The sequence below is a fragment of the Xiphophorus hellerii genome, chromosome 12 (genome assembly GCF_003331165.1).
Source record: "Xiphophorus hellerii strain 12219 chromosome 12, Xiphophorus_hellerii-4.1, whole genome shotgun sequence".
In the NCBI taxonomy this organism is placed as follows: Eukaryota; Metazoa; Chordata; class Actinopteri; order Cyprinodontiformes; family Poeciliidae; genus Xiphophorus; species Xiphophorus hellerii.
Window position 1 is genome coordinate 31,209,996 of NC_045683.1, and position 23,515 is coordinate 31,233,510.

Genomic DNA, 23,515 nt, shown 5'->3' on the forward strand with positions numbered 1-23,515 from the left:
TGTAATAAATCATCTCAGTTATTTAGCAAAAAAATCAAATAAAAAACTATAATAACAATAATATTACTGCTAGTAATGGTAATAGTAACATCTTAAAGAAGGAAAAGAGAAGCTCAACATGTTTCTGTTAATCCTCTTCTTCCCTGCACATTGTGAGTATTACAGTTCTGTATTTATTTTTGAACTGGTTGATTAACTGTTGATCATGAGTCAGTATTATTAACTTGTGAAAGATCAACCTGAGCTTTTATTGAAATGCAACCGCTGCTCCTCCCTGTCCTTTGTGATCATAGTCATCGCTGTGTAAATCAGAGGACACACTCAGACACACAGATCAGTGTTTAGATCATCCATCCTCATCAATCTCACTCTTTAGACTCTGATGTTGCAGGGAGAGGTGGGAGGTGCAGAGTGTTGTCATGGCCTGAAACAGCATCTAAATATTTAATGCTCTCTCTGTAACGGCTGAGCACTAGGAGCCGACTCCTGTTGCTAGACTAGATTTGTCAACCGGGTGATTTTATATAGATTCAGAAGAGGCTCTTTGTTCTGTTTCATAATTGAAAACATTTGCATTATGTTTTCATGCTGATTATGCAGACAAGTCATGCTTCAAAGAAAAATAATGAAGTCTGGCTCTACAATGCTCTTAACACAAGTGTTAAGAGCTCCAGTAACCCAACATGAAAGCAGCCACGCTTCTTAGATCATAGAACATGTTCTGTCACATCCTTCCAGCAAGTCGTCTGCTTCAGTCTGGTGAAGAAATGACCAGAAATCAGAGAAGTTAAAGGTGCAGTATGGTGTAAATATGTTTTTGAGCTTTGCATCATGTTGTAATGTTATTCCCTCCTCAACTACATACCTGGAAATGAGTGTTGTCTTGGTTGTTTCATGGATGTTTGAGAAATCATTTAATCTCCATGGCAACCATTCAGCTGTGCAAAATACCTGGTGGGACCTAGCACCGCATTAGAGGATGAAGCTCCTCCTCAGAGCTGCTGATTCCAGGCGTCAGAGTTTCGGCCTCACAGAGCAGCAATTCCCCGAAACTCCCCGACTCGGCTCCTTCAGACTAGCCAGCAGCAAATAGCAAACACATCTGCTGGGCTTATTATATGAGCTACTTCTCAGATAAATGCTGTTTATACATACATACAGTACATATTATTTATATATATATATATATATATACATACATACATACATACATACATACATACATACATACATACATACATACATACATACATACATACATACATACATACATACATACATACATACATACATACATACATACATTCATGTATGTATGATCTCATATATGTAATTTTGTTAATCATTGCCTTTGCATTTATAGTTTTCTCATAGCCAAACCAAGCCTATGTCACAACACACGTCTTTAGCATCTTTAACAGAACTAGTCTGTTTTTTAATTTTGTCCTTTTTCATATTCTGGTCTCATATGTTCCATAACCTGTCCATCATTTCATTCTCACTGATCATGTCAAACATTATGCACAGGAAGTCAGATGTAGTTTTATTTCTGGATTCTATTCATCGGACAGTTTCTTATTTTTACAGCAGTTGGTCCTTCATAGTAATCCAGGCAGGATTCGTATCAGTAATGAAAAGACTGCCATCCAGTGGCATGTAGTGGTATAACAGCAGAAGGGATTTTGTGGGGGGGAAAAAACAAAAAACAAAAAAATCAAAAATTAAAACTGTGGTACTTTACATATTCCTTACATATTTTGGTGCTCAAATAGATTTAGCAGATGTACCTGACATCTATGTTCCATTTGGCTGGGAACTCTTCCATCCATCCTATTGATGGATGGATGGAGCCAGCTCAACAGGCTCAATGTCATGTTTTATCAACTCTGAACTTAAACTTAAAGCATCTCACAAAAAGAAATGATAGACAAAGAATATCACTTTATTTGTTCCATCACAAAAGTCTGGCTGATGTCAGGAATAATGAAACTATCTGTCCGTTGCATTTTAGCTGCCTTGAAATTCTGATAGCATGGAAAACCGAACTGGACCCTTACAGTACCAGAGGAACAGAAAGCATACAGAAAGCTCAGGTTTTTTCAAACACATGTTCAGATCCAAGCATGTTTAAAAATATCAAAGAAATATATAAAAGCAACAGGTTACAGACAGTCTGGGTATGCTGGAGTCAAAGCAAGAATGTGATTTAAAATCTATTTATGCCTCACTTTGACAGTTTTCTCCAATCAAGCCGTAAAATGTTTACACACCCCTGTTAGAGGATTCAAAATTAGACAAAAAACCTTTTATGTCTTTAATATAATTTCCAGTACTTCCTGTAAACCAACAAATCTGGTGCATTTCACATCTCCAGAGGAACACCAGTGAAGCTTGGTGGCGGCAGCATCATGCCCTGGAGTTCATATTTTTGTGAATGTGGAGGAATTCATGAACAGTTTTAAATATCATTCAGTTTTCATGCAACCCCTCCAGGCGCTTACCATGAAGCTGGAGATGAAAACTGATTTTACTTTTTCAGCATCACACAGGGTTCAAGCAGATGTTCAAATAAACGTAAAAAATTGCTTCATAAGAGAAAAACTTAATATCTGGCATCAGAGAGCAGAACTAATTCTGACAGAAAACTTGTTGGGTCACCTGAAGATGGCTGTGGATCAGATCCTCAGTCTGAAAACTGATTTCCTCTCCAGCTTGTTTTGCCGAGAAATGTAGAAACTTTGTTGAAAAGTCATGTGTAAAATCCCTGCAAGCTTCTACCAAAGAAGGATAAATGCTGAAATGAAAGCAAATTATTATTTTAATATTGTGAACACTAGAGGTGGGCGGAAAATTCTGTCCAAGGTTTTTACAAAATAGTTCAAAAGAAACATAAAAACAACTTAAGGTCAAAAGTTTGATGAAATATCAAACCTACATAATAAAAAGTATCCATATCGATATCAATATCAATACTATTGATGTGGGACGTGGATTTACTTTGTTTTGCATCAATAACAAGTAAATAGATTTATTGACGTGTTTATTCAGTTAAATTATAATTTAGAACTGTCACATCAAAGGCTGGAAAGGTTTTGGAATGATTTGTTGGTCTCACTTTTTCTTTTCACTCTAAAAGGGTCTGCACACTTTGTGGTCTGTTGTTTTTTTCTGTGCAAATGTAGAAAGGATATTTTCTGTAAAACTGAGACAAGCTCTCAAAAGCCTTGAACACGACGGTCAGTCTGAGGGCCCTCAGCTGTCTGCAGCCATTTGGAGTCCGTTGCTGAACGAAGTACGGAAAACAGAACAACTAAAGCAGACACAAAGACCAAAACCAATCTGCAGATCGGATGATCTGTGTCGTTGATTCCAAGTGAGTGGCGGCAACAAGCAGGACGAGGCGCGTATGAGGAGGAGGAAGAGGAGGAAACCTCTGAGTCAGGAAATGAAACTGGATCTACCTCGAAGAGTAACACTGATCACCCGGAAGCCACGTTAGCAAAGCGTTCAGGGAAGCCGTGGTTTGGCTAACCGCTCTCAGAATAGACAAGTTGAGCCTCTGGTGCCGAGTGAGAAAGCAGGAAGCATCAACAATCAGGTCCGCCTTCTTTAAACTCCCCTTCACTTCGGCTTCCTGTCTCCACTGTGATCAATAATCCCTGCTGCCGGACACCCCCTGCTCAGCTGGCCGTCAGGTCGGGCTTCGGTGGCGGCTCCAGGCCCTCCGCAGCTTCGCTCAGCTCATCTAGCAGCTCTGTGAAGGCCGGGCGCCGGAACGACTCCACCTGGGAGCAGCAGAGACAGGAAGCTGCATGAGGCCACAGTCTGGTCAGATCTAATCTGTCACTGCGCCAGTATGAACCCAGATCATTCATCAAATTCATGATCTGTTCAAATGATTCTACAACACATTCTCCATTTTATTTACCTCATAATTAGCCCATAAAAATACATAATGTATCATTTCACACAGATACCGTAGCACCATTCATTAAATCCGAGTATTACTGAAATGTCCATTTATTTAAGGAACTATTACTGAATATTCAATATAATAAATGTAAAGTAAGATAAAATGACCTAGTTTGATCTGTTAGGTACCACAATACATTTTACTTAGTGTGCAGTTAAGTTGACTCTCAGCTGCTGTTTTAGTTCCCTTTTTTATGTCTTTTAATTTTTTGAATTCAATGAATTATTGAATTAATGAATTCAGCAGACTGGTGTTTTCCAGCTTACATTTCTGTTAATAATCGCAATGATTTTCGGCTTGACGAAAACACGACAATTAAAACTAGAATATTATGTCAGACCAATAAAATAAACATTGTTTATTACAGAAATGTGGTTTTAAAGGTCATTTAAAACGTTATTCCAAAAGGTAATTTTCATCTGACAAACAAGCCTTGTCAGAAAAAATACTCAATTTCTTCGATTGGACTGTTAGATTCAAACTTCGCATTCAAGTAATTGATTATTCTGACGATTAATTGAATAATCAAGTTTAAAAAGTTGGCACATTCTGCAGACATTTCATTTAACCATTAAGCCTTTTTATACATCATCAGAAGTAAAGAAAGAGATGCAAATGTTCTTTGGGTAGAACATATTTACAAGCAAAAGTTTTTCCTTATCTTAAATGCAAAATGTTTATATTTTTTGTTCAAATTTGGCCTAATTAAATCCTTATAAAAGGATGTAGAAAACACAGAGAATTTTATTGAAGGGTTTCATGTTCCACTGTAAAAGCTTGTTTGTAGGAATGAGTGTGTGCATGGGTGTTTTGTGGTGTGTGTCTCTGTGTTGTCCAGTAGTGGAGTGCAGACCTGTCCATGGTGTCCCATTTTAATTTAAGTTCCGACCCGGAGCAGACAAATGATCATCTGACTCTTTTCTTTCTCTCTGTTCCGTATGGAGAGTTTCTTCCATCTACATACCATGCAGCAGCTGGCTGCTAACTCCAGGAGGCGCTGTGGGCAGTCAGGAACCAGCTCACCGAACGCCTTCACATCCAGCCCATAGTCCTGAAACACACCAACGCTATCATCACTATGGCCGCGCTAAAGTCCAGTTGTTACAGTGAAACATTCATGTCTGTGCACCGCTGGATAATCCCTACAGCTGGTGGTTCTGGTTCTGGTTTCTACCTGGGTTCTGGGGAGGATCTCTGGGTCGGCCGGGATCCTGGCCAAGATTTCACACAGAACGATGCCGAAGGAGAAAACATCCACCTGAAACAAGCAGCAGACTAATGTCTACAACAAAAAGCTCCACATTTCCATCTGTCAGTTAGGACACAAAACACCTAGTGGAGATCGAGGAGGTGTTCAACAGATGACCAGGATGAGTCTTCTTTCACAGTGCCAGTGTTGACATGGACTTCATATGTTGTGGAATATTAGAAACGTAGAAAATGTATCTCTGGCATTACCAGTTTTTAAAGGCTGCGAATGGCAAGTGTCCACTTCTAACAGAGCGAGTCGAGCGATCATTTCCAACACATTGTGTAGGCATCAGAGCAGAAAGAGCTACATATCTATCACCTCGGAAAATCTAAAAATACAACTTAAATTTGAAACATGAAAGCATTTAAAGTAGAAAGAGTCCAGACAGGAAGTTTATTATGAATTTTGTAGGCCCTATCGTAGAGGCTGTGGGTTCCGAAACTTCATTAGTAAGAGATCAGACAGGCAGTACGACATGGCTGTACATATCATGGCATGAAGATTCCAAACAGAAGACGGCAAATTTGACCTAATTTTGTAGTAAACATAAATTATTTTTGCTTCAGCTTGCGGCTGGCACAGGTTGTGATAAGTCAAATGAGAATCCAAAATAATTCCTAGGTATTTATAAGTCGTGACAGCAGAAGGAGGTCTGGTAATGAAACGCCTTTTTTTTTACGTGAGAAAAAAAATACATACACACAGTTTTTTTTCTTATATTAATAGTCAAAAAATAATTATCTTGTAACTAGCGCTGAAGTTGCTAAAGATCTCCAAGTAACTGACGATTTGAATATCGGAATCTGAATATTTGAGCCAGACAAAAAAAGCAGCTTCCTCATGCAGTACATAACTTTTAGACAGAAAATATATTTTTACATATTTTGTTGAAACTGTCACCATGTTATGACGGTTTGGTATGAGACACATAATCTGTGAAACAGTTGAGCTTCTGCACCTTCTCCCTGTGATAACTAGAAACAACCAATCAGAGCCCAGAGGCGGGTCTTAGAGATGTCAATCACCCTAAGTGTGACTCTGCTATTCCTCCTTTTTACTCCCCCTATGCTCTCTGCTACACTGCAGCTAGCAGAGCCGGTGGTGAATGCTCAGGCTAGTTAGCATAGCCACTAATGTGTTGGATAAACGGTTTTTCTGTAACAGTACGTTGTTTCTCTACCATTAGCACATTTAGCAGGGAGTACATGAGATTGATTGACAGCGTTAAGACCCTCCTGGCTCTGATTGGTTGTTTTTGGTCGGGAGCAGTGCTTTGCTTCAGAAGACAATAGTAGCTCAAGGAGGAAGTGGAGGAATTTGAGCTTTTACAGATGATCTGTCTCACAGCACACTGCAACAACATGGTGACAGTTTCAACAAATATGTAAAAAAAAAATAAATTAGAAAAGCTACATACTTCAGCTTTAAAATATTGGAGTGCTTAAATATTTTTGGGAAGGTCATTAAAGTATAACAGAAATCGCATTGGGCCCAGCACGCGGCCCTGTGAGATTCCCAAAGAGCAGGGATGTAGAGCTTCTAGAAAGAAAACATTTATAATGTAGAAAAGTTTAAAAGAAGTCCAGTTTTGTAGGGGAATAGTAGCTCACATGAGGAATGCTTTAACTTCCTGCACATAGAACTAAAACTCCTTCCTGGGAAATGACTGAGCACTCACTTTGCGGTCGTAGGGCTCTCCTCGGAGCATCTCGGGGGCCATCCAGAAGGCCGAGCCCACCAATGACAACTTCCTGCCGGGATCCTTCACAGGCAGCTCCACCACTTCCCTCGCCAGCCCAAAATCTGTCACCAAGGCCTCCCAGCCCCGAGGAGTCACTCGGACCAGACAGTTCTGGAGGGACCGATGAGAAGAGAACCGCAACGTGAGAATCTGACAGCAGAGGGCAGCGTATATGTACAACTTTAAAAAAAATAAAAGCTTGATGGATTCATTATGTCATCGTTAGAGACAGACGTTTTCATGGAGCTTCACATTTATCTGTCATCAAGATCTGACCGGTTCTGACTGTCAGAACCTTTCAACCTCACAAAATAATTCAACCGGACCACATGCAGAGGCCAGACTCAGTGGGCCGCTATGGAGCACGGAAGCCTCCAATTCACTGATCAACTCTTCATCATGCATTTTGCTCTTTAATAAAAAGCAATAGCTTTTAATGGAGACAGAACCTGGGCTGGTTACAGTCTGCAAGCAGGAGGTGTGATGACAGAGAGGTGCAGGAAGTGGGAGATATGATTGCATAACATTAAGTGGTCCCAGATACGTGTGTGATGTCTAATTGGAGCTTTTTATGTGGATTGATGGGTGAAAGCATGGTTCGCGTGGAGCGCTCTGTGTGCGTACACATGATGTGGTTGGAGTCTGGCTCAGATACGAGAAACCTCTTCCCTCTGCTAACCTTTCATTACGAGGCCTTACGGAGGGAAAAACTTCACTTCCAGACCTGAGCTCTAAATTTAGCAGATTCGCTTAGTCACTTCTTTGGCAGGAGAATCAACAGCTTTGGAGACAGAAATGGAAAGAGCAGCAGACAAAAGGAGGAAACCCGAAAGCTCCAAAGAGGATGGCGACTTCTCACACCGTCACAGAGTCTGCATCAGGTCAGGAGTCATTTCAACGTCACGAGCTGCATTTCATTTACAAACGTGTGCAAAACTTTGTCAACATTCTGCCAATGTCGGAAAAAACACATTTACACAACTGCAGGGTTTCCATTAAATAAGAAACGCAATTAAAATCACATGGGAATAACTGACAACTACTTCCTGTTGTCGTCTCCTTCATGGTTTGCGCCAGTGGCAACATCCAATTGTTGATCATGTGACTTGTGTGATGCAAAAACGTGTTTCCATTGCAGTTTTGCAAAATAAACTGGTTTCCACACAGCCAAACAACAACCTGATCCCAAAGCTTTTTATTGAAAAACAAGATTCCAAAATTGTCATGGTTTCATAAAGCAAATTTATTTTTGAAATTTTAAATTACAGTCTATGGAAACACAACTATTGACACTTAGGAGTTTTGAAACCATGTAGTCTGAAACTTTATATATTTACCAGATGATGATCAGAAGTGGCTGATTTTCTAGCCTGATTAGCCTCATAGATCTGGTTAATGTTTCGTTTTGTAAAAAATGCACCATAACTAAACATTATCAGGTCTTACATCACTCTTCAGTGTGGATGCTATTACTAAAAAAAGATTCTGAGGCAACCATTTTCAAAATCATTGAGGTAACAGAGGTGAACACAAGAGACTGAAATAATACTCAGGAAAGAAAATGTGGTAAAATATTGTATTATTATTGTACAATAATACAATATGACATATTATTGTATCTGGTAAAATACTGCTTTTGCCGCAGGAGCTGAGATCAGCTCAAAAGTACTTGTGGGCCCAAAAGAGTAAAAGTCAATGAGTAAATGTGGCCCTAGTTACTATGACAACAGAAGGAATCTCGGAAATCTTGGAAAAGATGATCACTTTATGTTGCATCTAATATATTTGTAAGTACATTTTAACTGAAAAGTCAAACTTTTGTCAAAATGTATTACATTTAGTCCTACTTTGTGGTCATAAAATCAGTCCAGGGGCCACAAATGGCCCTGGGGCCCCACTTTGAACACAATGGTTTAGACCATTTTCACTTTGTCTACAGAAATCCAAACTTTCTATCCTGTCTGGATCAGCAGGTTTTGTCTTGTAGAGGTTTGACGCAAACCAGCAACTCTCTTGGAGAATTAGACTGGAGCCAAGTGAGGAGCCACTGGGTGACAGCCAACAGTCTGCAGTTAGCAACAAGCTATTAACATAACAACAGAGGCTGTCATGATGTTGCTTTGCATTTCTGGTGGCTTCTTCTGGAAAGCCTGGCAACCGGAGGAGAGACGGCACCTACACGCAAGCTCACCCACGCAGCAATTTACGGAGGCTCTTCAATGCCTCATACTGTCACTGAGAATAAACACGCAAACGGAGACTTCCTTCGATGTACAGCGAAGGGTCAACACAACAAAAAACATTTAAGCCTGTTAATCATTTCACACTTCACTCGTTCCAGGAACACTTTCATTACTAGTGTGTAATGTTCCACTAGTTCTGGTTCACAAAAGCCCTGAACTGGAACCTTTGTATTGTGTTTCTGTTACGCCTAAAAATCTGACAGTTTGTTAGTTTGAGTCCCCAATAATGTTAAGATGAATGCAGATTGTTTTTAATTGTTTGTTATTTGTGATACATTTTATTCTAAGTAAACTGAAAGTGAAATTTATGATTTTTAATACCTGGTAAGTAACCAATCAGTTCTTGTCCTGTCTGATGTGATGACACACCACCAGTCATTACTTCAGGACTTTTTCAGGTGTAAAGAATATCTCCAAAACCCAGATTGCTGGACATGGTCTCCAGTTTTGACAACAGAACTGCCTGAGTTCTGGTTGGAGGTCTGGTGGTCTCACCTTTGAGTTCAGATCTCTGTGGTAAATGTTCTTGTAGTGCAGGTAGATCATTCCTCTGCTGATGTCACAGGCCAGGTCCACCTTCTCTCTCCAGCACAGGGGAACATCTTTCCTGGCCAGAAGCTCCTCCAGGCAGCCGCCGTTTACGTACTGAAACAAGCAGCCAGTGTTCAGGTTAAGGGCTGCGTCAAACAAACAGAAGTTTACACCTAATGGGTGATGGACATGCTGCCATAATGAGCACTCACGCTTTCTATCTAACAAGCCCTATCATGTCTGACCCTCTGGGTCCCTCTTAGGAGTCCAGAGGGAACAAACACAAGGTTCATTGGACCAAGTGACCTAACCCACTGCACAGGTAGAGCTTGATGATGTGGATGTTTTCACTAACAGGACTGTGCAGCTCACTTCTGGATCACAAGCACACCACTCTAAAAAACCTAAGAAAATCAAGAGGATTTGTCACTTTGGACAATGGAGTCAAACATGTGAGCTTTTGTCCAGACAGAGCCCCCCATAACTCTCAAACCTTCATCAACAGGTGAGAGACGATTATCCGCTGTCTGGCAAGTAAGGATGCACCAATTTATCTGCAAGCCGATTTTCGTAAAAACTTTCTTTAAAAAAATGATAACGAGGAATTCACATTAAAAGTAAGAAACTAGAACGCATTGGTTGGACGACAAGCCTCACAGCAAACAGTTCCATAGTGATCTTAGCATATCAGATCAACAGTTCTTGTTTCTTGTCCTCATAATAGACAAAGCTAATAACAGAACTTTATTTACGGCAAACAAGAGAAGTAGAAAGCAGAACTGACCTCTAAGATGGGGTACAGTTTGTCTTCTTTCACACAGATACCCAGATACCTGAAACAAAGGAGACATTAAATTTGTGCCTTTATTCCTGAGCCTGTTAACTCAGATTTGGAAGTGCTGACTGTTGTCTATCTAGTAACTATTAACATATCATATTGTCACTTTCCTAAAATAATGGCCCACGTCATTTTTTGCCAAAAATAAAAAATTTTTTCATAAATCATCTTTAGGCAAAAAGGTCACCTAGGAAAAACATTATTTTAGACAGGTGACAATTTTATAAATACACTGGCTTGTATTTTTTTAAAGAAAATATGTATGTATGTTGTCTAAAAGTTACGTTTTCGTGTTTGTCATCACTGTAGAGATGGAAAAGGAAAGGAAAAGGCCACATGTGGAGAGACTGCCTCAAACTACGTTGCTCTCAGTAGACTAAGGAGGTTTTAGATGGCAGCTTCAGACTGAGCCCTGCTTGTTGTGGCTGAGCAGAGACTGGGAAGGGCCGGTGCTTTTACCTGACAACGTTGGGGTGAGAGAGCTTCTGCAGCAGGCTGATCTCTCGCACGATGCTGTCTTGGTCCACATCATTTTTGTAGATCTTCACTACCATCACCTTCCGCGTAGTGCTGTGAATCACCTGAGAAGCAGCGGCAAGAGTTAGACAGAGGAAACCCTTATTGTTTGCTTTCTGAAAGCCATCTCAGTAAACAATAACTATTGATGCACCTCAAGAAAAATGAAAAACAAAAGTAAGAACAAGAAGGATTGGTTAAAACGTGGAATACGACTGAGTGAGAATGACGCACTTCACTAAGTTGTAGTTACATTTCCAAATAACTGAAGCAGGGGAAAAAAATAAAGTTAACTGTGAGGAAGAATGATGAGGATGAAAAGAAGAGGCTTTAAAACGAAGGTGAGAAAAACCAGTCAAGACAGAGAACAAAGGCTGCTTCTCAGCCAAGTTCTGCCTGGACAAATTCAACCTCTAATTATTCCAAACGAACTCCTCAAACTAATTCCAGCTCATTTCATCAGCAACATTTCTGACAGCTTGCTCTCCCTGTTGCTGCGCAGCAAAATGAGCTTTAAAATGAGAATTATGTAAGGTGGGAGAATTTTGTGCCCACACAGTTTCTAAAGCTGGTGGGCCAATCACAGAATGGCAAGAATGTCCTTATTAAGAGGCTCAAACAAAGCCAGCTTTGATGGCAGCTCAGATGTAGAGCAGCAACGTGTAAATCAGGGGGGAGGACGGCGAGACGGAATACCTTGTAGACTCTGGAGAAGAATCCGCTCCCGATGAGTTCAGCTCGGAAGTTTTCCCAGAACTCCAGCTTGCGTACGGCCGTGCGGAGCTTCTGCCAGCGGTCCACATGGTAGTACCTGTCTGACGACTCGCCGTACAGGGTGGGGCTGCTGGGCTCCGAGGACGAGTCCACATCGCACATCCTGGAGACGTCTGCTGGGAAAAAGAGAAACACGCAGATGTGGGTCGTCATGCGCGTACAAAACCTCTGCCGCACAGCACGCAAAATTACAAACAGGATGCTAAGTACAGCAAGCAAAGAAGAAAATTATAAAAGAACAACATGTTTAAAAAAACTTAGTTTAATTATTAGTTTTGTGACAATTTGAAAAACTGAGGATTTACAAGCATGTCGGCAAAGTTACTGGGGCCCTGGACATGTGAAAAATGAATGTAATTTAGTTTTATTAGCGTTTTACTTGATTCAATGTCTTGCATGTTGAAGCAGAACCGATTGAGGCGTCACAAAAGAAGACATCCAAAAGGGCAATTTATGCATTTATCAGCATGAAAGCGACCCTGGATGAAAGAGAAGCTCATGAAAGGCCCGGCCTCACAATCCACTTATTAACTGCATAGATGAGGCAAAGTGCTTCCACTCTACAGACAGAAACAAAGACGCTGCATCATGTGAGGTTTAAAAAAAAAAGGCTGAGGTGATCATTCACCTCAGGCAGAGACTTGTAGCTGTGGTTTTTTATGGTAGCGCCTTAATGATGAGGGGAAACACTACGTCTCTGGATAATCTGGATAATATTATAAAATATTAAGTTTTATTCAAAAGGTTTCAATCTAAACTTCAGCATGTCTTTCCACTAATACATGTACATGAGCGTAGATGTTTTGTGAAATTTATGTGTTTGGTGCTTGGATGGTTCTAAGTCACCTGGTGACATCGTAATGTAGAGCTGTGTATCATCTGCATAGTTATGGCAGCTAATCTTATTTCCTTTTATAAGCATATAGATATTGAATCACAGGGGTCCACATTCTCCACATGTGACTTCGATGAGAAGCTACATATTGAAACAAAGAAATCTCTGTTCCTTATGTATTATGTATTCTTTAGTACTGGACCAGAGTCCAGCCCAACTCTCCAGTCGTTTCAATAAGATGTCAAATGCTGCACTGAGGTCCAACAGAACCAGCACTATTGATCTTCCACAGTCTGTATTCATATGGATGTCATTGAGCACTTTGACTAGGCCATTCTCAGGATGGTGGTGAGTACAGAAACCAGACTGAAAGACATCAAAGCAGTTAGTTATAGTTTGAAAGCTATCTAACTGTTTAAACAGCTTTTCCAATCATTTTGCTGATGAATGGAAGGTTGGAGATCGGCCTGTAATTCTGCAGTAGGAAAGTTAAGGAAAGTTGTCGGCATGACATCAAGACTGCAGAAAGAGGAGCTTAATTAATAGTTTTTATATTTAAGTAGTTGAAATTGAATACATTTTTTCTGCATTTATTATGTCACAGCATAGTATTGATTTAGTGTGGATGTGCAGATTAAGCTACTTATTTTTTTTATTTTCTGTGGAAAAACGTTGGCAAATTCATTGCAGTCATGTTTGGTGGTTCGGTCACAGGAGGGTATGTGAGCCTGTCAACTGTTGCAAATAAATCTCGAGTATTGTTAATGGTTTTTTTTTATGAATTCCCCAAAGAACGTTTCGCCTGCATGTTTTAGTGTTGAGTGATAGCTTTGCTCTCTTTCTTTGTAGATTTTATAATAAACGTGAAGTTGAGTTTTACACCATTTACGTTCGGCCCAGGACAGTTTGCGCATGTCTCCATAGAGATTTGTTTCTACCAGACACTATCTTCAACTCAGTGGAATCAATGATAGCTGAAACTTTAGAATGGATGTCACCTACCAACACATCTATGGTTACAGCATAAAGGTGAGGAGGAAGAGAAGATTTGATTAAAAGTTTCTGCTGTATTGTCGGAAAAAGAACGTTTTGAAATAGTATCTGTTTTGCTAAGTGAGTCAACAGTGACTGTACTTTCAAAGATAACAGAGAAATATGTGCCTGGAAAACACTCAGGTTATCTTTTGTCTGATTAAAATGAGTTGGAGTACCTAAAAGATTTTTTTCACAACACTATATTTCTTTGATTATTCTCAATAAACCATCATTTTTCAGATTTTTTTCCATGCTACTGTAATTTTCTTTATGACTGTGCTGAATCATTAGTTGTAGCTGAAACTTTACTAATAATTGTTCTCCACTCAGGTGAGTCCTGACCTGCCTTCATCCTGACCTTCGCTCGGCCACAGTGAGCTGGCGTGACAGCAGAGAAGGTCAGACTCTGTTCACGCTATAGTCACAATGACGGTGGTGGAAAGCGCACGCTGACACGCTAACACAATCAACAAGCTTTTAACAATCAAGTCGGGGGACTCAACCCCAGCTATTCATGCCGCTTTTGTTCATTTGGCTTCAGACTAAACAATTATAGCTGAAATGCTGTCAGAGAGAAATGCTTACAGTGCAGCCATTGAATCTGCCATTCTGTGCCTCTCTTCTCTCCTTTGTTTCATCATTTTGCCTGTTTTTCTGTCCTGGCTGTTTTGGTCTCCACTTTTGGTTTTGCTTTGATTTCTTCTCAAGTGATAACTTTTTGCACTTTTGTTTATGAAGGACAAGATGCACACAAATGTTTCATTTTTCTGTTGTTTCTGTTTGTCATGTTAATATGCTAAGTAGCGCCTGCAGCTGTACGGCTGTACGCACTGTGCATATCTTGAGATTTTCCTCCAAGTAAAAAAAAATCGGAGGAATTATAGTTATTGGATTTTTTAACCCTCTTTACTATTAACAAAACTGTTAAGAAAAAAGCTATTTTGTGTCAAAACATCTTGTACACAACCCACATCTGTGTGAGTTTGCGTGGGTGGGCACATGGCCGTCCTAAACCTAAGTCCCATTGGTCAGTTTACTTTTGTTTATTAGGTGGCTTGGTGGTCCTTCTGTAAGCTAAACGTGAATATGCAATGAATCTAGCTAAAAATGAATAACCAGTTTGTCAACCCTCCCGCAGTCCTAAGACGGGTTGAATGAACTGTTTACACTTGTGTGGTTATGGCAGGTTGCCAGTTTAACAGCTTTTTTTCTGTGGGGCGTTTTGCGAACTGAAGAGCTGATGGGTCACTCAGTTGGCCAACCGTGACATCTGCTGCACTCTTCCTGAGTATCGCGCTAAAACTGCAGGGGAGTTACATTGTGCTCTTGTAGGTGCATTGATAGTTTTGTACCTACCCTCTCTTCGAATCCTGAAGTTACCCCTAAATATGTTATTAATTTTTCAGACACCAGTAACTTTTTCCAAATTCAGTACTATGCATTAACAATTTTTTTTAATGGAATCCCCTAAAAACACCAAGAGGTCAGAATTTAAAGGCGTCAAACTTGAATTATATAGGTATCAGTAATACTGGTGCTATTTTTACTGACACCAAATATTTAGCATTGCATTCCTCTAGTGTGAACAACGGAACCTACTGTTTTCTGTTTGGGCGGCTAGTTAAATTCAAATGAATGAACCTTCTAAAAAGAAAATAACAGATTAATTTCCAAACTGACAGAACAGTATTTCTACATGTTTTCTCCACTTCTTCTCTCCATCCAAACATGGATCTCTAACACCATCTCTGTGTCAGAAAATTTTCTCTTTTTGAAAATCTGGTTCACTTCATACTCAGGTTAAATTGCCGCCTAGTGGACTCTAATTGGTTACATGGTGACTTCTGAGGGCAATAGTTTGGGCCAAATGTTATTTAAGGTTGTCAAAGCAAAGAGGTATGGTTATACATTACTTTAAATTCATTTTTGCTCCACTTCACAGTTTAAAATCCCAACAGAATACATTAATGCTTTGAGGCATTGGACGGCCTGGCAACAGCTTGAGCTTTCTGTTTTTCTTTTCTTTACAGACTGAGTGGGAAGGTTAGACAAGCAGAGAGCAGTGAGCTTGACCTGTCAGGGCAAACAAGCAATACCAAGGCCTTCAGAGACCAGATGGTGACTTCCTGGAAAGGCTACTACAGCACCCATTAAAGTTCCACTGCCAAACACCAAAGCGAGACTATTTTCCCTGGAGCTACGTAAATATCCATACATGAGGACTATGCAGAGTCCTCATGCATTTTACTTTAAAGTGTGTGTCCTGTTTGAAGTGGTCAGGGGACATCGCGTCATTAGATGATGTCAGGGTGGTTGAATCTAAAATTCTCACTGAAAGTGATCGTGATACAGGTCACGTGTGTGGAAAAAAAAAAAAACTAACCTGTGTCTCGTTCCACCTAGAAGGTGTAAATAATACCAGTGACACACGTAGCACTGCCTGACTGTCCTCAGGCAAGAAGCACAAAACAGAAAATGTGGACTCTCAGGTACATACTTCACCACCTTTTCTTAGTTAAGACACTGCAGACTGAAAACACCCAGCAGGCCTAGCAGTATAACCTTGATTCATCTACAGCCATGCAGCCTCAAATTCAAAACAAAAAATGTATTAATCCCGGAGGGAAATTGAACGTTTTAACTCATATCCCACTTTTTTTTAAGGAGTCGTTAGAGATGCTGATGTCTGTGGGCAGGAAGGAGCTCCTGTAGCAGTCTGTAATACAGTGTAACCAAAGAAGCCTATGACTAAAGACACTTTGTTGTTGTAACGCAGTCTCATGAAGAGGATGGTCAGGGTTGTCCTTGATTTTTTTGACTTTATGAATACTTATTCTTTGCATCATCATCTCCAGAGGTTTTACAGTCTTCCCCAGAACAGAACCAGCTTTCTTCATCAGATTGTTAAGCCTTTTAAAGTTCTGTTGCTGCTACCCCAACAGATGACGACAGAAGACAGTGCACTCTCCACAGACGTCGGAGGCCTTTTGGAGAGTTAGCATCTTGCTGTAAATTCTCTAGGATCTAAACTTCATCAATAAGTGAACTTTGCTCTGTCCGTTCTTGTAGACGGCTGTACTTTTGTGTCTTCAGGCCCGTCTGTTGTCCAGATGAACACCGAGATATTAATACCAGAACTCAGTACTTACTAATACATGTTTGTTATATCGAGCATTGTTATAACAACTGAAGGTAATATAGTCACCTGATTGTGCTAGAAAATGAAGACTATGTAGCTAGAATAATACTGCATCTTCAAGGTCTATGGTTGTCCTCTTAGGGTACCTGCAAAAGTGAGGCACCCTAGTTAGAGTTCCAAACCACTGGTTCATTTTGTTGTAGAGCAACATTCATTCAGTGTACGCTAGCATAGCTAGCATACAGAGTGATTCAAAGCACTTTAGTGGTCATGACTCCCAACCCAGAACAATATGTGAGTGTTGGACTTTTCAGCTCAGCTCCTTCTCCACCAAGGTGAACCAGAGCACTGTCCTGAAAACACAGCGAACTCTGTAGACCAAACAACAAGTTCCATGAGAAACAGGGTACCTCACCCAGGAACAGAGGACGTTTCTTGAACCAGGCCTGGGGTTGTGAGCTTCCTAGTAACTTCATGATGGTTCAGTTCTTAGCTCCTGGGAACTGGCTGGCCCATAAAACAGTCACTGTAAGCCACCTCCTCATGGGCCCACCCCTCGCAAACAGAAATGTTGAGGTCAGCTGCAACATGAACCGGATGGCAGGCAAGGTCAAGAGGCCTGTGCCTGTCACTTCCCACAATTACAAAATGGTTATTTGTGGACCTCCATGAGAACTGACTCCTCAGTAACACAAGTTATGTACAGGAAAAAGTGAACGGACCAGTCAGGCATAACATTATGACCTGCACTGACACTGGTGCTGGTGATTGATGCACTATGTACTCAGTAATTTGAACTACAGTGGTTTACCTGTTGGATCAAACTACATGAATCAATGTATACTCTCCATGTGCATCAGTCACCAGTTGCAGACCGGAAAACCTCATGAGAACCGAGGTTCTGGAGATGTGTTACAATTTGTCAACACTCAGGACAGTGATCTCAACTAGATTTAAAGGGCATTATTAATAAAATGAATTATTCTTATTCGTGTTAATGTTTACTTGTTACCTTGTACATCCAGTTTAGGTTAGGTTTAGATTAGGTCTCTTAGGCTACACCATTTTGTAATTTCCCTTCAATGTTTTCATGTTTGGAGAGTTAGACATGAAATAATTCCCAGTCAGAGATTCCAAAACCCTAATGAGGATGGAAGCATTTAGACACAACTCTATTATGGCTGTAAAATGTCCTGCTCTGTGGTACACCAACTAATAAGTGGTTGGTGTTGCAACCCAAGCTCCATGGGAGATACAACAGTAGAAGCTATGGGAAGGGAACGCAGCAGGGATACATTGTGGGAATGTTTGAGCAATTTAATTTTGAGGAGATTATGCTAGCTACCACACCCCTTAAATCAGTTTTCAAGCCAATCAGAACCTTAAGAATTAAGAAATAGGGAGATAAAGGTGGACTTTAATGATGCTTTTGAGATTTCAGTACTTTTTTCTGAACGTTGCATATTCAGATTTTAAGACTCAAGTCCTGCATTTAGGAACAATGTCCTGCAACTTTTTGGATGTTTCCGAATTGAATTCAGTTCAGCTCAGTTCAATTGATCTCAAAGGGAAGTTGCATTTTGACAAAAATACCAATGCATAAACTCAATAAACTAAACTGAATCACAGAGATAAAACACACCATCTATACTAGAAACTCCTGTTGTTCTGTTGGTGGCTGTAAACATCATAAACCACAGTGTTTTTCCAAATGCGTTCAGGCCTTTAGGGAATCTGAGACTGTCCACCCCTGGCAGCTTCTATCTCTGTGGTAAGGCAGCGGTCTAAAAAAACAGGCAGATTATATTACACAACAGAGTGACACCCTGACCGCTTTGAGAATGCCAGCAGACAGAGTGTTTGGGGGTTTTTTTTCCAGAAAAGATCATTTCTCTCTGATAAACAATACGTCACTTGTACAAAATGGTTGAGTGGGATAGAAAGGACGTCAGAGGTCAGGAAAATTGCAGAGACCACACAATGTATCGCTATTCCTGTCAACAGCTTCTCACCACTACGACAACCCAGAACTCAAGCCAAGCTGCAAAGTTTGTGAAGTTCATGCCATGTAGGAAAAATCATTTTTCATAGTGAGGGCTAGTTCACTTGGTATTGGACCCAATAACTATTACTGGATACGATTTCAGGCTGAGGCCTCTATGCACACAGCATGGTTATGTGCAACCAGTGACATCATTAATTGTGCATAGACAATTGTTTCAAATACAGCAATACAAATAAAATACCTTAGTATTAGCATATTACTGGTGGACCCTGTCTAAGAAGCCGAGAAATCAGTTGAGAAGGAGAAACATTTATGATCTTTGTTTAGAGGGATTACAGTTCTAGTAACTGAGGAGAAAAGTCCAGAACTCAACACAGGATTAGAATGGAGAGTCAGAAGACAACAGGGAAGCTAACTGGAACACAGAACGCAACTTTATGTTTACATTAATATTTATCTGGCCCTAGGCAGAATAAAATTGGAAACATCAGCAGGAATATTCAAAGTGTCGTGAAACCAAAGAGGCTGCTGGTGGTTCTAAGCATCATTAATGGGAATTAATGGGGAGATGATGAAAGATGATTACTGAAAACCATGATTTCCTACATAAAAAGGCCACATAGTTATGAAAAAGGAACTCGGGGTCTGAGCGGACGGCAGGTAACAGGACACTACTCTGACACACAGTCTTTGGACACGTTCAGACATACTGGATGCTGAGGAAAATACATCCTATTTCAGGACAATGCAGAGCTAAACATATTTGCAGTACAGTGCGTTCATCTGCTTAAAGCAGCATTTTATCCTGATTAAACACTCAGAGCAGGTGGTGAGACGGCTGTGATGCAGAAACATCAGGCCCTGTCCTTTAACTAGGCCTTGGTTCCGGGTCAGAGAGTTGAGAGGAGCTGAGCATGAAAAACTCACCTTTGGCTGCAGTAGAACCATAAACCTTAAAGCGTTTCACAGTAATTTTGTGGTAAGGACCAACACAAAGTAAATATGCAAACTTTGACAGAAAACTAAGGGTTTTCAAACATGAAAAAGTGAAAAAGTGTGATGTCCAATTGTAATCCTCCCACTGAGGAGGATGAAAGCTGAAACCAGCTTTCAGAGAAGTTACCCTTGCAGGTACTTTGGGGTCTTTTGTATGTCAACAGACTAATGTGCACAAGTTTTAGATTCTCACTACAAACAGTATTTAGCATATGGGCCAAAAATGTATTTGATTTAAGTTTGGTCTCATCTGACGTTCTTCTAACAGTTAGCTGTAACGGCAACGCTGGTGTGTTGCCTTGATTCTTTCATGCAGATTTAAGAAATCTTCATTTTCCTGTGGTATTTTGGAGAAGCCATTCTTCAACAACTAAAAGCATTGGAGTGCTCACTCAGAGTAGCGCGGGTCTTGGATAAGCACAAGAAACCTTCATTTTTAAATTCCTGAGTTCCTAGAATCACCCTGGAAATGCTGGAGTTTATTTTTTAAGAAACTCCAGCAAAAATTTTTAATTTATATATAATTTTAAATGACATTTTATTTCCTTATGTTTGTTGTTTTTTTGTGGAAATAAACTTTTGATTACAAGAGTTTCTGGCTTGATAAATGTAATAAATGGACATCCATCAATTATCATACACCCTCATCCCTAGTGGGGTTGCCAGGGGTGCTGGTGCCTATCTCTCGCGGTCAGCAAGCGAGAGGTGGGGTCACCCTGTACAGGTCAATAGTCCATGGCCAATAAATGGACCTTAGACTATTTTATTTCGAGATTTATTGGCTCTAGTGGCCTTTATTTGAGAGTGGTTAGGCAGGAAAGTGGATAATGAGAGAAGGGGGAAGACATGTGGCAAAGGTCACCAGGCCGGGACTCGAACCTGTGACGTATGCATGGAGGAGTTGGCCTCTATACGTGGGTTGTGCTTTGCCCCTTCACCACCACAGCACCCGAACCTTTGACTATTTTAAAAGTGTCTTTGTGGACCTTTAAGATTTGTATTTAGTAACCCTGATCTACACGCTCATAACTTCACTGAATGAAGTGAGAAGTCATGGATTACACATTTTTGGACCCTTTAATTTGGATGAAACAACTGAAGTGCAAAACATTTATATTTATTTGAATTGTAGCATTTTAATCTAGCCATATTTTCAGATTTCCTGTCAAAGTTAAACATTTGTTAACTCAAAAACGTGGTGAGCCTGTAGGTGACCCTATCACTGGGCTTAGCAGGTTTTCTGAGGGAGACCCTGAGTATCAGAATAATTGTGGCTGAATACAAGTGAAGTGCACACCACACTTTTTAGATTTTATCAGTAAAAAAATTGCAAATCATCATCATTTCCTTCTCCGTCACATTTATGCTTCTCTTTGTTTGGCCTGGTACACAAAATCGGAGAAAAAGTGACAAAATATTTAAAGGTCTGAGATGCAGGAACAGTTTTATAAACCACTGTAGTTTAAGGAAAGGCTGGAGAGCGTGTGAATACTTAAGTACTTACTCCACTGATTTAACATATTATTCATGTGCATCCTGTAGGTGGTGGGGGAAACCACAGGTCTCTGCAGAAGCTGAGGAGGAACCACATAGTACATGCATCAACAAATGAGCACAGACACACGACCACGAAGCTACCTAACACACAGCTGGCAGGCAGACCAGTGACAGCGAGGGAGCAGGGAGGCTGACAGGCACGTCTGCACCGTCACAACGGAGATGAAATGTGTTAATACATGAAAGAGACAAGGGCGATGTCTGCAAAGCTTCTGTTACAATTCAGTTTGAGTCCTGCAGCAGTGGTTCCCAGTCCGGCTTCATCACACCCTCACAGCCACGGCTCGGTGACAGGAAGCGCTTTCATCACGCTGCTTCATCTACCCGACTACCAAACTAACAAGAAAAAATCCAGCTTTCACAGAGAATAAGGCAAATATTTGACTTCCATGACAAAATTAACTGTTTCCTATCCTTGTTACTTTCGTGCATGTTTGAGAACTCCTTTAATCTCCATGGCGACCACTCAACTGCGCAAAACGCCCGGGTGGACCTAGCCCCGCCTTTGAAACGTAGCTCCTCCTCAGAGCCTCTCCCTCACATAGCAGCCCTCAACCACTCAGATCCTTCAGACTAGTCAGAAGGAATTAGCAAACACTTGATGAAACTGCATATCATACAGGCTACTACTCAGTGCAACGTTGGTAAAAAAAAAAACAACAACAAAAAAAACATTGTTTAAGGGAGTATTGTGATCACTTCCTGAAGGTGAAGTTTCAGAAAGAGCAGGAGTTTTTAAAGAGACAGAGGCCCAATTGCAAGGCATTAAATGTAAAAGTCAAATTTCTTTCAGGTCATAATTGATATATGCAGCATTTTTATGACAACTGGAGGTAATAGTTACTTGATTGTGCTATAAAATGGCACTAACACATAACACTGCCCCTTTAGACTGCTTAAATAAAACTACAAATCTAAAGAGCAAGAGAGAAGAGGAACAGAACAGTCAGTTAGTAAGATGAAAGATTTGGAATATTAGTCTGGTTAAACTTTGCTATGATCCCTTTTACATATTCAATGCTACAAAAAAAATGTTGATCTAGTTTCGAAGAAGAAGATCTGCACTTGAGACCGAACTTGTAAAGAAGGAAGGATGTTGCCTTGCTTAGAGGAAGCTGTGGCAAAGACACACAGGAGCAGTTTGCAGACATTTAAAAGTTTCAGAGTCATGCACAAATATAAAAGTCTAATAAATGTTATTCAATAAGGTCAGTGTCCGGAGGCACAATCTGGGAATTCTCTTTTCTCTTTCCCCTATGGTTGAGCTCATTCAGATGGTCCATGGGAGCCATTGTTGAGCAGCGTGTTAACTGGTCTGTTCTCCTCTGCATCTTGTCAACTCACTCCACTTTTCTTCCTTTTTAAGGCTGATCGTTCTTGTTGGAAATAAAAGCCCAGAATCAAAAGTTGCACCTCCGCGGCAGAGCAGACTCACCTAGAATCGGTCTCTGCTCCGAGTGCAGCTTCAGGAAGATGAGCTCGGCTTTAACGTGCCGATGGGAGCGTCTCCTCTATCCGCGGCAGCCCGGTCCGTGTTTCCCCCCAGCAGCGAGCAGGACGGCGCTCAGGTCCCCGCTGCTGACTCCGGAGCGGTCTGTGCGGCTGACGGGCCCTCCTTCCTGCGAATGCATGCCTCTGCGGTTGCCTAGGCAGCGGCTTCTCGAGAAGGTCGGGGGATGGAACTCCGCCCACACGGAGAACAGGACGCCGGCGCCTGGGGGCGGGCAGCTCGGACAAGCGCGATCAGCGGGTCTGAGCTCATGGGAATTCCTTCGAGGTCGATCATGTTCAGTTCCAGGTTAGAAGATTTGAATAATAATGTAATAATGAAAAAAAGTTTAAAGAAAAAAAAGTCTATGCAGAAAGAAATGTTTCGTGTGCTGTAAGGTCAGCAAATCTGTAACAGGAGTATTAAATGGTAATGATGTAAAAAAAAATTTAAAAAAGAGAGAAAAAAGAAAAAGAAAGAAAAGAAAAAAAATAAGTCATGCAAAATTAGACTTTTTGATGAAGTCAAAACCATAAGTTTACACACACCGTCTAAAACACACATAATGTACTCAGTCAATCTGACCTAGAT

General features: G+C 40.6%; 1 protein-coding gene across 4 annotated transcripts; it reads right to left on the reverse strand.

The window, feature by feature from the left end:
- Positions 1-1,921: 1,921 nt before the first annotated feature.
- LOC116730065 (dual specificity testis-specific protein kinase 1) lies at positions 1,922-23,097 on the reverse strand. Of its 4 annotated transcripts, none has more exons than XM_032579039.1 (10): positions 22,871-23,097; positions 21,383-21,452; positions 11,791-11,984; positions 11,038-11,159; positions 10,525-10,573; positions 9,705-9,854; positions 6,904-7,077; positions 5,148-5,231; positions 4,938-5,024; positions 1,922-3,785 (listed from the first exon to the last, which is right to left on the reverse strand). In XM_032579039.1, exons 2-10 carry the CDS (start codon positions 21,411-21,413, stop codon positions 3,681-3,683), a joined length of 996 nt encoding a protein of 331 aa, XP_032434930.1. In that variant the 5' UTR covers positions 21,414-21,452; positions 22,871-23,097; the 3' UTR covers positions 1,922-3,680. The 4 variants fall into 4 exon arrangements, with proteins under 4 accessions (XP_032434930.1, XP_032434931.1, XP_032434933.1 ...); XM_032579040.1 differs by having other exon boundaries at positions 11,791-11,981; positions 22,871-23,096; XM_032579042.1 differs by lacking the exon at positions 21,383-21,452 and having other exon boundaries at positions 22,871-23,095.
- Between the last annotated feature and the right edge of the window lie 418 nt (positions 23,098-23,515).

Coding starts and splice junctions, on each gene's coding strand:
- LOC116730065 (XM_032579039.1), bottom strand. CDS start 21,413: ATGCACATGAATAATATGTTAAATCAGTGGA. Junction 5,025..5,147: donor AGATCCTCCCCAGAACCCAG/GTAGAAACCAGA, acceptor GGTGTGTTTCAG/GACTATGGGCTGGATGTGAA. Junction 3,786..4,937: donor TAGCAGCCAGCTGCTGCATG/GTATGTAGATGG, acceptor TGCTGCTCCCAG/GTGGAGTCGTTCCGGCGCCC.